This window comes from Eriocheir sinensis, chromosome 42, assembly GCF_024679095.1.
Source record: "Eriocheir sinensis breed Jianghai 21 chromosome 42, ASM2467909v1, whole genome shotgun sequence".
NCBI lineage: Eukaryota > Metazoa > Arthropoda > Malacostraca > Decapoda > Varunidae > Eriocheir > Eriocheir sinensis.
In genome coordinates this window covers 5,712,422-5,726,091 of record NC_066550.1, presented here as the reverse complement: position 1 = coordinate 5,726,091, position 13,670 = coordinate 5,712,422, and the positions used below count along the sequence as shown (strand labels likewise).

General features: G+C 53.8%; 1 protein-coding gene across 1 annotated transcript in view; it reads right to left on the bottom strand.

The window, feature by feature from the left end:
- Positions 1 to 13,670, bottom strand: part of LOC127010203 (putative neural-cadherin 2) — a 139,588-nt gene that overhangs the window by 37,270 nt on the left and 88,648 nt on the right. Inside the window, 3 exon segments of the mRNA XM_050884082.1 lie at positions 1,269 to 1,432; positions 1,757 to 1,951; positions 1,954 to 1,987. Of these exon segments, the coding sequence (XP_050740039.1) occupies positions 1,269 to 1,432; positions 1,757 to 1,951; positions 1,954 to 1,987 (393 nt within the window).

Sequence of the window (13,670 nt, the reverse complement as noted above, 5' to 3'; positions counted from 1 at the left end):
AATTACTCTTCCACAAACACAAAAGCAGTGATTCAGCCTCTTCCACACCCCCAAGACACCCTATCGCACCCACTCACACCTTCCTCTACACCAGTGGTTCTCAACCTTTTAACTACCACGCCCCTCTAAGAGCTGCTCTTTCCCTCCACGCCCCCCTTGTATCTATAGACAAATTTCACTCCCAGATTTAAAAAGAAAAGAAAAATCCTTTTTGGTCCATTTACTGAGCATGAATTACATATAGTGAGATATTTGACACCACTGTTTTAATGCTCCCAGATCTTGAATACATGGTTAGTGAGATATTTGACACTGCTTCTTAGCTACCAGATCTTGAATACGTGGTCGAATGCTTGAGAGTGCACAACGTAAATCCCCTTCAACGTTCAGGCGGTTTCCATACTTGGTTTTGATAGCAACGAGCGTGGAAAATGCAGTTTCACATAGATACGTGGATCCAAACATTGTTAGAATCCAAAGAGCCTGATGTGAGATCAGAGGGTAAACTGGAAGGTACTTGACCCAGAACGTCTCCAAATCCATATCTTTGAAGTCTTCTTTAGCTGTGGAGTTGAACCTCAACTCAAGGAACTCCTCCTGAACTTCATCAGCAACATCAGCTTCCTCACGTACATTGAAATGGGTTCCTGATGAATTTCCAGGCTTCACGCTTCTCGTCTATATCTGGGAAGTATTTGATGAATTCTGCTTTCAAGTCACTTAGATGAGTGATTATTTGTTTCTTTAACTCAGAGTCAAGATTATTGTGAGCGACAGCAGAATCCAAGTTCCTAAAACTGGCTGTATTTCCCTGCTGAATTCGACATTTCCAGAGGTCGAGTTTGGCCATGAAGGCTCGAATGGTGTCATGATGCATGATGATGTTGATGTTTTTCTCTTGTAGTTTAAGGTTCACAGCATTCAATGCTTCAAAAATGTCCATCAGGTAAGCTAGAGTTATCTGAAAGCCTTCTGACTGGAGTTTGTCATGAAGGTCTGCCTTCTGCTTTGAATCTAGAAATATTGCTACTTCTTCTCGTAGCTCATAAAGCCGTCCAAGAATGTTCCCTTTTGATAGCCATCGTACGTTCGTGTGAAAAACCACTGCTCTACACCCTACACCTTTATCAACACACACACACACACACACACACCACTTTCACAAACACACTAACACACGGATCTAACTCTCTCCCACAACTTCTAAACACACCCTTCTCCTCTCCCTCCTCCTCCTCCTCCTCCTCCTCCTCCGCCCCCGTACTTACCGCGAAGGCCAGCGTGGTGCGGGCGTCGCGGTCCGTCACGGGCAGGCCGGCCAGCGGTGCGTCCCTCGGCTGGTTCTCGCGCACGTAGAGTTGCCAGGAGCGACGCGCGAACCTCGGCGGCGTGTCGTTTACGTCCGTCACCTCCACCAGCACCGTGCCCGTGGCTGGGGGGGGAGGGGGGGGAGTGGGGGTAAGTGGATAGGTAGGTAGGTAAGTGGGTAGGTAGAGGTTGGAAAGTACGTAGCATATAGATAAGTAAGTAGGCAGGGAACAAGATGCGAAAAAAATATAAATAGACGAATAGATAAACGACAATCATTACTTTTACACACACACACACACACACACACACACACACACACACACACACACACACACACACACACACACACACACACACACACACACACACACACACACACACACACACACACACACACACACACACCCACACCCCCACCCCCCCACCCCCCCACACCCACACGCACCCTTGAGCCCCCCGCCGTCCGTCGCCGCCGCCGTGAGCGTGTATCGCGCCGCCCGCTCCCTGTCGAGGCAGCAGAGCGCCGTGGTGACGAGCCCCGTGCGGCCGTCCACAGCGAACAGCTGCCGCCCGCTGGCCTCGTCCACCACGTTCTTGAGCAGCGAGTAGGTGAGCTGCGTGGCCGCCGCCTCCTGAGGTCGTCGTTGTCCCGCGCCAGCACCTGGGCCACAGGCGCCTGGGGGAGGGGCAGGGGTGAAGGGGTGAAGGAGGAGGAGAAGGAGGGGGAAAAATTAAGAAGAGGGTGAGAGTGAATAAATGATGATGAGGAAGAGGAGGAGAAAATTAGGGAGAGGGCGAGGGTGGATATAATTATGAGGAGAAAGTGGAAGCAGAGGAGGAGGAGGAGGAGAAGGAGGGGGAGGAGGAGGAGGAAAAGAGGAGGAGGAGTAAGAGGATGGAGCAATAGGAGGAGGAGGAGGAGAAGAGGAGGAAACATGGAAATATGGAAAATGCAGGCAACAGAAAGCCCAGGTTTGGCTCATGAGGTTGCCTGCTTTGAGGGATAACCTGCTCGACAGCCTGGGGCCTGGGGAGCAGATGAAAGCACCGACATTGAGGAGCAGATGAAAGCGCCTCGATATTGAGGAGCAGATGAAAGCAACTCAATATTCAGCTTTCCCGACGCAGCGAAGTGACGGTCGATTCTATATTCGAAGGAGTTGATAGTATTCGCATTTACTACTTCTGAAGGAAGATTGTTCCAGTGACGGATGACCTGGTTTGAAAAGAAACCTTCCGATGTCTGTGTTACATCGACTAGACTGAATGGGTAAACCGTTTCTAGTTCTTAGGTTGGTTTGCAAATTCAAAGAAATTGGAGCAATCGACGTTATTGAATTTTTTAGATACTTGAAGACTTGAATCATATCTCCTCGTAGGCGTCTTTCTAATGTAAAGAGATTGAGTCGCTTGAGTCGTTCCTCGTACGGTTGAGCCCTTAAGGTTGGTATCACTTTCGTGGCGCGTCGTTGAATCCTTTCCAGTAAATCAATGTCTTTTTCTGTAATTAGGGAGACCAGAACTGTACTGCATACCGGGAGGTGCGGTCTTATCATGGAATTATACAAGGATAGTATCACGTCTGGCGTTTTACACTCGAAGTTCTCGCCATGAACCCGAGCATAGTGTTGGCTTTGTTGTATGCTTTTTACAGTGATTCGCGTGTTTCAGGTCACTGCTGATAGTGACTCCAAGATCCTTTTCCTCCTGCATCGCTTGCAGAGGTCTCCATTCATGATGTATGTGTGGTTACTATTTCTGGACCCATGTGCATGACTTTGCATTTGTCAACATTAAAGGACATTTGCCATTTTTCCGACCATTCGATAATGTGATTGAGGTCTTTCTGAATGATTTCGCAGTCGGTCTTTGTGAGGGCCTTTCCCCACCTTAGTGCTCAACAGCAAATTTTCGATATTGTGGATTTCAGTCCTGATTCGAGGTCGTTGATATATATGATGAAGAGAATGGGTCCCAGCACTGACCCTTGAGGCACTCCACTAGTGACTGGAAGCCAATCGGAAGGCTGTCCGTTGAGTAGTACTTCGTTGTTTTTCGTCGGTGAGCCAATCTCTTATCCACGCGATCGATTGGCTCCAATGCCCGCCGAGTGCAGTTTCTAAGGAGTCGCTCGTGCGGTACCTTGTCGAAGGCTTTGAAAGTCCAGGTATATAATATCACTGGGGATGTGGGCATCCCAGTTCTTATATATACCTTGGAAGAAGTCTAATAAATTGTTAGGCAGGAGCGCTTGTTTCAGCCATGCTGGGTGTCGGAGATTACATTATTGTCTTCTAGAAACTTAACAAGTTTGTCTCTATAATCTTTTCGAGTATTTTTCCTGCCACCGATGTCAAACTTATGGGCCTGTAGTTTAATGCAACGCTTTTGTCTCCTTTTTGAAAATTGGTGTTACGTTGCCCGCCATCTTCCAGTCTTCCGGACCTTTTTCAATTGAACAGACTGCTTGAATATGTTAGTGAGTGGCTGGAAGTATTTGTTGTTTGCTCTTTAATAACCGCGGGGACAAACCGTCAGGTCCTGTTGACTTGTTCGTGTCGAGTTTATCCAAATACTCTTTCACTTCTTGGTCGCATATTGAGTCAATTTTCAGGGCGTGATTCCCCTCGGCGGGTCAGGGTTCTCGGGCATGGTTTCGATGTTCTCGACTGTGAATACGGATGCGAAGCACTGTTGAGGATTCTGGCCATCTGTTTACTGTCCTGAGTTGCAGCTCCAGTCTCTGTCTGTCAGGGGACCAATATTGATTTTACTTTTTCGATCTGATGTATGTGAAGAATTTTTTGAGTTTGTCTTGATGTCACAAGCGCTATTTGTTTTTCGTAGTTGCGTTTACTACCTGAATAAGGGTGCGACAAGCTCTGGAGGCTGTTGTGGTACTGGAGTACGGGCTTGCAGTCATTCTTTCATTAGGTTATAATTCTTTTTTAAGTTTACCGCCTTTTATTTCTCTGTCATCCACGGTGATCTACGGCACCATTTACTGCCTGGGTTCTGTCGGCACTGTAGCCTTTCTACCCCAAAAGCTTATCTTTGAAGTTGTTCCACGTTGTCGATTGTATTGTCGGTTAGGGTGAAGTTGGTCCCAGGTCGCAGAGGAAGCAGCTCACGGCTAGGTTGACATTTGCTTTTTGTAGTCTGGTATCACTGACGGATTGTCTATGAGTTTGTGACTTATGTTGACATTGAAACGGGATTAAGGGTGATCGCAAACCGTTAATTTTTTCACCAACTTCACAGTCGCGAATGAGGTCGGGGTCGCTTACTAATACCAGATCCAGCAGATTGTTTTCTTGTTGGTTGAGTTACAACCCTGAGTGAGGAACGAATCCTCCACCATTTCTATAAGCCTGTTACCTCTTTGATCTCCAGTCAATTGTCCCCAGTCAATGTTAGGCAACCAAAGTCCCAATTATTATTGCTTGTTTACTTTGTGTTAAAGAGGAAGCTCTTCGTACAGGGCAGCAGTGTCATCGGCTGCTTGTTGTTTTGGAGGCCTGTATACGGTCGCAAGTGTTAGTTTCTTATTATTCGCAGTTATTTCCACATAGACGGAGTCGTACCTCTGCATCCTGTTTGTCTATTTTATGGCAGGGAGCGTACTTTTACGTAGCAAATTACCTCCTCCTTTCTTGTGCATTCGATTTTTTGGAAGCTTTCGTACCCGGGAAAATGACAGTTCAGATACCAGATGCAGAGTTGGCCCAAGTCTCTGTGATGGCTACCACATCTGGTTTCTCAGTTGCAATATACGCCCCATTTCGTCCTTTTGGGTAATAGACTGCGTGCATTTGTGTACAAAATGGAAATGTGACTACTGGTTTGGCCGCGTCGTGTTGAAAGAGTTCGCTTGTCGGAGGCGTCGTTGGTTACACTGTTTCGTGCAAGCCGCATCGACGCTACGGTTCGGTTGATCAAGGGTTGCCTTTGCGTTGCGCTCGCCTCCAGTTTTGAATAGCTGAGAAGCCAACTGCATCGTTCAGGAGCCTTCCTAGCCGCGCCGAACCAACCTCGTTCAAGTGAGTCCGTCCTCCCAAAACAAATCTGGGCGCTGGTTGAAGTGATGCCATGCGTTCGTGAACCCTACGCCTTCATCGTTACATAACTGCTTTAGACCAGTGTTGACGCCGCACGCTTTACTGTTGTTGTATCCGGCGAACGTATTGACTCTCGGTAGAATTCCAGAGACGATGATGTGAGGGGACTGGTCTGTATTTCGAATGACTTGACGGTATTTTGCTAACAGGTCCTGAATTTGAGTTGACTGAAGGTCGTTGGTTCCTGCATGGATCAGATACACTGTGTCGTCCTTCGTATTTACTGAAACTGCACGACAGCTGATTCAATATCGTCCAGTTTGGCTCTGGGATACAGAAACGCTGCTGTGTCAACGTATTCCGACCACAAAACTGTAAGTTGGCCTCTCACCACACTGTCTCCAACCAAATTGACTTAGTAGTTAGTTTGCCCATACCAGGAAACAGCGTCTGGTTCTGTACAAGGACAGCTGGTAGAATGGTCTTGTGATTTCTTCTGAAGGGCGCGAGGTACAAGGGAGGGCTAAGGTGGGTTTGGAAGTGGTGGTGGTGATAGTAGTGGGTGGTTGGGAAAGGGTGGAGGGTGAGGTGGGATGGAGGAGATGTGGTATCAGAAGTGGAGGAGGAGGCGGAGGCTGAGTTCGTGTTGGAGGTGGGAAGGAGGATGGAGGGTGATGAGGATAGGGAGGAGCCAAGGTGTGGAGGGAGAGGAAGGGAGAGGGAGAAAGGGAGTGGTACTGTGGATGGAGGTGGATGGGTAGGAAGGAGGTGGATGGAGTAGAAGGAATGGTAAGGGTGGCGGCGGGATCAGGCGTTGCAGAGGAGTGGGGTGGTTGAGGCGAGGCAGAGGAGATCGTTGGAGGTGGAAGGGGAAGATGGAGTGGTGATGAGGATAGGGGAGGAGCCAAGGTGGTGGAGGGAGAAGAGGGAGGGAGGATGAGGTAGCAAGGGAGGTGGATGGGAAGGAATAGTAAGGATGGAGGCGGGGTTCAGGCGAGGCAGAGGAGGAGGAGGAGGTATGTAATTGGTCAGAAACGTCAGAATATGAGTTTGAGGAGGAGGAAGCTGGAGTAGGAAGGGCGGGGAAAGAAGAAGAAGAAGAATGAGGAGTAGGGAGTTGAGGGAAGGCCATCATGGTGTTCCAGATCAACGCATTGAGCGTTGTAGATCCTCGTTGGTTGTTTGTAGTGCCTGAATACGTAAGTCTAAGACACAGTACCTACACATCGAGTCGCTGGTTTGGTAATGAATCGCAGCATATTTCTTGAACAATTACAGCAATTGAAATAGTTGGACGGCATGATTACTTTTTTTAATTTTTATTTACTGTTGCAAGACGATATATTTGTGTGCTTTACAGTTAAGATGAATTTTGTATCCGCGTGGACTAAGGTCAACACCTGGAGGGAGGCGGCTTAAATCGGTCGAGTCACGCGGAGAGTTTGAGGTGTGGCGTCTATGAGGGCTCACACGTGTTTTCTCCGGGACAAAAAATTTCTTGGGGATTAAACTTTTCCTTTTCAAAAAAACAGGTGTGCTGGTATACGGTCAAGCTTTGTACTTCTACGTTAGTGACAGATTTTCACGTTAGTTAGACACAAGAAGCTCACTGTCTTCACTGGGTGCTGTGTTAGGTCGTAGTTGTAATCCTACTGAGGAAAGACAGGAAACACAAAAAGTCGATATATACCCTAACTGCCAGCTCAGCAGGGAAGTCTTCACTGTAAGGTAATCTCGCAACACTTCAAACACTAGTTAGACGTCACAGCACTGAGTTAGACGTTAATTACTGAGTGGTGTAAATCAGAAAGTAAACAAAGTTAGTCGTGTCTTCGATTTCTGAGAAGGCGTACGGGCCTATTTAAGTAATGGCATTAAAATGGATGAACGGATTTCAAAAGCAGACGTTAAAATGTAACACACGGAGTCTATTTACACACAAAATAACAAGTGTCGTTTACCAGACGAGGTGAAAAGGTTAAGGTTTGATGCCGCAGCAGCAGCAAGGGTCAACGCCTGTCTGTTTGAGAGGCCCTGTAAGGAGGAGGAGGAGGAGGAGGAGGAGGAGGAGGAGGAGGAGGAAGGAGGAGGAGGAGGAAGAGGAGAGGAGGGAGGAGGAGAGGAGGAGAAGAGAAGGAGGAGGGAAGAGGAGGAAGGGGAAGAGGAGGAGGAGAAGAGGAGGAGGAGGGAGAAGAGGGAGGAGGAGAAGAGGAGAGGAGAAGGGAGAAGGGAAGAGAAGGAGAGAGGGAGGAGGAGGAGAAGAGGGGAGGAGGAGGAGAGGAGGGAAGAGGAGGAGGAGAGGAGGAGGAGGAGGAGAAGAGGAGGAGGAGGAGGGAGGAGGAGGAGGAGGAGGAGAAGAGGAGGAGAAGAGGAGGAGGAGGAGAGGAGGAGAGAGGAGAGGAGGAGGAGAAGAGAAGAGGAGGAGGAGGAGGAGAAGAGGAGGAGGAGGAGGAGGAGGAAGGGAGGAGGAGGAGGAGGAGAAGAGGAGGAGGAGGAGGAGAAGAGGAGGAGGAGGAGAAGAGGAGGAGGAGGAGGAGGAGAAGAGGAGGAGGAGGAGGAGGAGAAGAGGAGGAGGAGGAGGAGGAGAGGAGGAGGAGAGGAGGAGGAGAAGAGGAGGAGGAGGAGGAGAAGAGGAGGAGGAGGAGGAGGAGAAGAGGAGAGGAGGAGGAGGGAGAAGAGAGGGAGGAGGGAGAGGAGGAGGAGGAGGAGGAGAGGAGGAGGAGGAGGGAGGAGGAGGAGGAGGAGGAGGAAGGAGAAGAGAGGGAGGAGGAGGAGGAAGAGGAGGAGGAGAAGGAGGAGGAGAAGAGGAGGAGGAGGAGGAGAGAGAGGGAGGAGGAGGAGAGGAGGGAGGAGAAGAGGAGGAGGAGGAAGAGGAGGAGGAAGGAGGAAGAGGAGGAGCAGGAGGAGGAGGAGAGGAGGAGGAGGAGGGAGGAGGAGAGGAGGAGGAGGAGAGAGGGAGAGGAAGAGAAGAGGAGGAGGAGGAGGAGGAGAGGAGAAGAGGGAGGAGGAGGAGGAGGGAGGAGAAGAGAGGAGGGAGGAGAAGAGGAGGAGGAGGGAGGAGGAGAGGAGGAGGAGGAGGAGAAGAGGAGAGGAGGAGGAGGAGGAGGAGAAGAGGAGGAGGAGGAGAAGAGGAGGAGGGAGGAGAGGAGGAGGAGGAGGAGAAGAGGAGGAGGAGGAGAGAGGGAGGAGGAGGAGAGAGGAGGAGGAGGAGAAGAGGAGAGGGAGGAGGAAGAGAGGAGGAGGAGGAGAAGAGGAGGAGGAGGAGAAGAAGAGAGGAGGAGGAGGAGAAGAGAGGAGGAGGAGGAGAAGAGAGGAGGAGGAGGGAGGAGGAGAGGAGGAGGAGAAGAGGAGAAGAAGAGAAGGAGGAGGAGGAGAAGAGGAGGAGGAGGAGAAGAGGAGGGAGGAGGGAGAGAAGAGGAGAGGGAGGAGGAGAAGAGGAGGAGGAGGAGAAGAGGGAGGAGGAGGAGGAGGAGGAGGAGGAGGAGAAGAGGAGGAGGAGGGAGGAGAGAGGAGGGAGGAGGAGGAGGAGAAGAGGAGGAGGAGGAGGAGAAGAGGAGGAGGAGGAGGAGAAGAGGAGGAGGAGGGAGAGGAGGAGGAGGAGGAGAAGAGAGGAGAGGAGGAGAAGAGAGGAGGAGGAGGAGGAGGAGGAGGAGGAGGAGAGGAGGAGGAGAGGAGGAGGAGAAGAGGAGGAGGAGGAGGAGGAGGAGAAGAGGAGGAGGAGGAGGAGGAGAAGAGGAGGAGGAGGAGGAGAGGAGGAGAAGAGGAGGAGGAGAGAGGAGAGGAGAGGAGAAGAGGAGGAGGAGGAGGAGGAGCAGGAGGCGGAGGAGGAGAAGAGGAGGAGGGAGGAGGAGGAGAGGAGGAGAGAGGAGGAGAAGAGGGAGGAGGAGGAGAAGAGGAGGAGAGGAGGAGGAGGAGGGGAGAGGGAGGAGGAGGAGGAGAAGAGGAGGAGGAGGGAGGAGGAGGAGGGAGGAGGAGGAGGAGGAAGAGAAGAGGGAGGAGGAGGAGGAGGAGAAGAGGAGGAGGAGGGAGGGAGGAGGAGGAGGAGGAAGAGAGAGAAGGAGGAGGAGGAGGAGGAGAGGAGGAGGAGGAGAAGAGGAGGAGGAGAGGAGGAGGAGGGAGGAGAAGAGGGAGGAGGAGGAGGAGAGGAGGAGAAGAGGGAGGAGGGAGGGAGGAGGGAGAAGAGGAGGAGGAGGAGGAGGAGGAGGAGGAGGAGGAGGAGGAGGAGTGATGGAGGAGCAGGAGGGGGAGGAGAGGGAGGAGGAGGAGGAGGAGGAGGAGGAGGAGAAGAGGGAGGAGGAGGAGGAGAGGAGGAGGAGAAGAGGAGGAGGAGGAGGAGGAGGAGGGAGAGGAGGAGGAGGGGGGAGAAGAGGAGGAGGAGGAGGAGGAGGAGGAGAGGAGGAGGAGGAGGAGGCGGAGGAGAGAGAAGTGGTGGAGATGGAGGAGGAGGAAGAGGACGAGGAGGAGAGAGAAGAGGTGGAGGTGGAGGAGGAGGAGGAGGAGGAGGAGGGGGGGAAGAGGAGGAGGAGGAGGAGGAGGTAGAAGAGGAGGAGGAGGAGGAGGAGGAGGAGGGAGAAGAGGAGGAGGAGGAGGAGGGAGAAGAGGAGGAGGAGGAGGAGGAGGAGAAGAGAGGAGGAGAGGGAGGAGGAGAAGAGTAGGAGGAGGAGGAGGAGGAGGAGGAGAGGAGGAGGAGAGAGGGAGGAGAGAAGAGGAAGAGGAGGAGGAGGAGGAGAGGAGAAGAGAGGAGGAGGAGGAGGAGGAGGAGGGGAGAGAGAGAGAGGAGGAGGAAGAGGGAGAAGGGAGGAGGAGGAGGAGGAGGAGGAGGAGAAGAGGAAAGGAGGAGAAGAGGAGGAGGAGGAGGAGGAGAAGAGGGAGAGGGAAGAGGAGAAGAGGAGAAGAGGAGGAGGAGGAGAGAAGAGGAGGAGGAGAAGAGGAGGAGGAGAAGAGGAGGAGGAGAAGAGGGAGGAGGAGAAGAGGAGGAGGGAGAAGAGAGGAGGAGGAGAAGAGAAGGAGGAGGAGGAGGAGGAGGAGGGAGAAGAGAGGAGGAGGGAGAAGAGAGGAGGAGGAGAAGAGAGGAGGAGGAGGAGGAGGAGGAGGAGAAGAGGAGGAGGAAGAGGAAGAGGAGGAGGAGAGGAGGAGAAGAGAAGGAGGAGGAGAAGAGGAGGAGGAGGAGAAGAGGAGGAGGAGGAGAAGAGGAGGAGGAGGAGAAGAGGAGGAGAGGGGGAAGAGGAGGAGGAGAGGAGGAGGAGAAGAGGAGGAGGAGGAAGAGGAGGAGGAGGGAGAGGAGAAGGAGGAGAGGAGAAGAGGGAGGAGGAGAAGAGGAGGAGGAGGAGAAGAGAGGAGGAGGAGAAGAGGAGGAGAGGAGGAGGAGAAGAGGAGGAGAAGAGGAGGGAGAGGAGGAGGAGGAGGAGGAGGAGGAGGAGAGGAGGAGAAGAGGAGGAGGAGAAGAGGAGGAGGAGGAGAAGAGGAGGAGGAGGAGGAGGAGAAGAGGAGGAGGAGAGGGAGGAGGAGGAGGAGGAGAGGAGAAGAGGAGGGAGGAGGAGGAGAAGAGGAGGAGGAGGAGGGAGGAGAAGAGGAGGAGGAGGGAGGAGGAGAAGGAGGAGGAGGAGGAGAAGAGGAGGAGGGAGGAGGAGGAGGAGAGGAGGGAGAAGAGGAGGAAGAGGAGGAGGAGGAGAAGAGGAGGAGGAGGGAGGAGAAGAGGAGGAGGAGGAGGGAGAGGAGAAGAGGAGAGGAGGAGGAGGAGGAGGAGGAAGAGGAGAGGAGGGAGAGGAGGAGGAGGAGGAGGGAGGAAGAGGAGGAGGAGGAGGGAGGCGGAGGAGGAGAAGAGGAGGAGGAGAAGAGGAGGAGAAGAGGAGGAGAAGAGGAGGAGGAGGAGAAGAGGAGGAGGAGGAGGAGGAGGAGAAGAGGAGGAGGAGGAGGAGAAGGAGGAGGAGGAGGAGGAAGAGGAGGAGGAGGAGGAGGGAGAGGAAGAGGAAAAGGAGGAGGAGGAGGCAGAAGAAGAGGAGGAGGAGGAGGAGAGAGGGAGAGGAGGAGGAGGAGGAGGAGGAGGAGGAGGGAGGAGGAGGAGAAGAGGAGGGAGGAGGGAGGAGGAGGGAGGAGGAAGAGAGGAGGAGGAGGAGGGAGAAGAGGAGGAGGAGGAGAGGGAGAAGAGGAGGAGGAGGAGGAGAGGGAGGAGGGAGGAGAAGAGGAGGAGGAGGAGGAGAAGAGAGGAGAGGAGGAGAGAGGAGAAGAGGAGGAGGAGAGGAGAGGAGGAGGAGGAGGAGAGGAGGAGGAGGAGGAGGAGAAGAGGAGGAGGAGGAGGAGGAGAAGAGGAGGAGGGAGGAGGAGGAGGAGGAGGAGAGGAGGAGGGAGAGAGGAGAGGAGGAGGAAGAGAGAGGAGGAGGAGGAGGAGGAGGAGGAGGAGGAGGGAGAGGAGGAGAGGAGGAGAGGAGGAGGAGGAGGGAGGAGAAGAGGAGGAGGAGGAGGAGGAAGAGAAGAGGGAGGAGGAGGAGGAGGAGAAGAGGGAGGAGGGGGAGGGAGGAGGAGGAGAGGAGGGAGGAGGAGAAGAGGGAGGAGGAGGAGGAGGAGGAGAAGAGAGGAGGAGGAGGAGGAGGAGAAGAGGAGGAGGAGGAGGAGCAGACGAGGAGGAGGAGGAGAGGAGGAGGAGATGAGGAGAGGGAGGAGGAGGAGAAGAGGAGAGGAGGAGAGGAGAGGAGAAGGAGGAGGAGGAGGAGAAGAGGAGGAGGAGGAGGAGGAGAAGAGAGGAGGAGGAGGAGGAGGAGGAGAGGAGGAGGGAGGAGGAGGAGAGGGAGGAGGAAGAGGAGGAGGAGAGGAGGAGGAGGAGGAGGAGGAGAAGAGGAGGAGGAGGAGAGGGAGGAGGAAGAGGAGGAGGAGTAGGAGAAGAGGAGGAGGAGGAGGAGGAGGAGAAGAGGAGGAGGAGGAGGAGGAGGAGAAGAGGAGGAGGAGGAGGAGGAGAAGAAGAGGAGGAGGAGGAGGAGGAGGAACGGGAGAGGAGGAGGGAGGAGGAGGAGGAGGAGGAGGAGGAACGGGAGAGGAGGAGGGAGGAGGAGGAGGAGGAGGAGGAGGAGGAAGAAGGGGAAGAAGAGGAGGTGGAGGAGGAGGAGGAGGAGGAGGAGGAGAAGAAGGAGGAGGAGGAGGAGGAGGAGGAGAGAGGAGAGAGGAGGAGGAGGAGGAGGAGGAGGAGGAAGAAGAGGAGGAGGAGGGAGAAGAGGAGGAGGAGGAGGAGGAGGAGAAGAGGAGGAGGAGGAGGAGGAGAGGAGGAGAAGATGAGGAGGAAGAGAGGAGGAGGAGGAGGAGAAGAGAGAGGAGGAGGAGGAGGAGGAGAGAGAGAGGAGGAGGAGGAGGGAGGAGAGGGAGGAGGAGGAGGAGAGGAAGAGGAGGAGGGAGGAGGAGGAGGAGGAGAGGAGGAGGAGGAGGAGGAGGAGGAGGGAGAAGAGGAGGAGGGAGAGGAGGAGGAGGAGAGGAGGAGGAGAAGAGGAGGAGGAGAGGAGGAGGAGGAGAAGAGGAGGAGGAGGGGAGGAGAAGAGGGAGGAGGAGGAGAGGAGGAGGAGGAGGAGGAGAAGAGAGGAGAGGAGGAGGAGGAGGAGGAGAGGAGAAGAGGAGGAGGAGGAGAGGAGGGAGGAGAAGAGGAGGAGGAGGAGAGGAGGAGGAGAAGAGGAGAGGAGGAGGAGAGAAGGATAGGAGGATGAGGAGAAGAGAAGAGGAGAGGAGGAGGAGAAGGAGGAGAAGAGGAGGAGAAGAGGAGGAGGAGAAGAGAGAGGAGGGAGAAGAGGAGGAGAAGAGGAGGAGAAGAGGAGGAGAAGAGGAGGAGGAGGAGAAGAGGAGGAGAAGAGGAGGATGAGCAGAAGAGGAGAGAAGAGAGGAGGAGAAGAGGAGGAGAAGAGGAGGGGAGGAGGAGAGGAGGAGAAGAGGAGGAGGAGAAGAGGAGGAGAAGAGGAGGAGAAGAGGAGAAGAGAGGAGGAGGAGGGAGAGAAGAGGAGGAGAAGAGAGAGGAGGAGGAGGAGAAGAGGAGGAGAAGAGGAGGAGGAGGGAGGAGAGAGGAGGAGAAGGAGAGGAGGAGGAGAAGAGGAGGAGAAGAGGAGGAGGAGAGGAGAAGAGGAGGAGAAGAGGAGGAGAGGAGGAGAAGAGGAGGAGGAGAAGGAGGAGGAGGAGAAGAAGAGGAGGAGGAGGAGGAGAGGAGGAGAAGAGGAGGAGAAGAGGAGTAGGAGAAGAGGAGGTGGAGGAAGAGGAGGAGGAGAAGAGGAGGAGGAGGGAGGAGAAGAGAGGAGAGGAGGAGGAGAGGGAGAAGAGGAGGAGGAGGAGGAG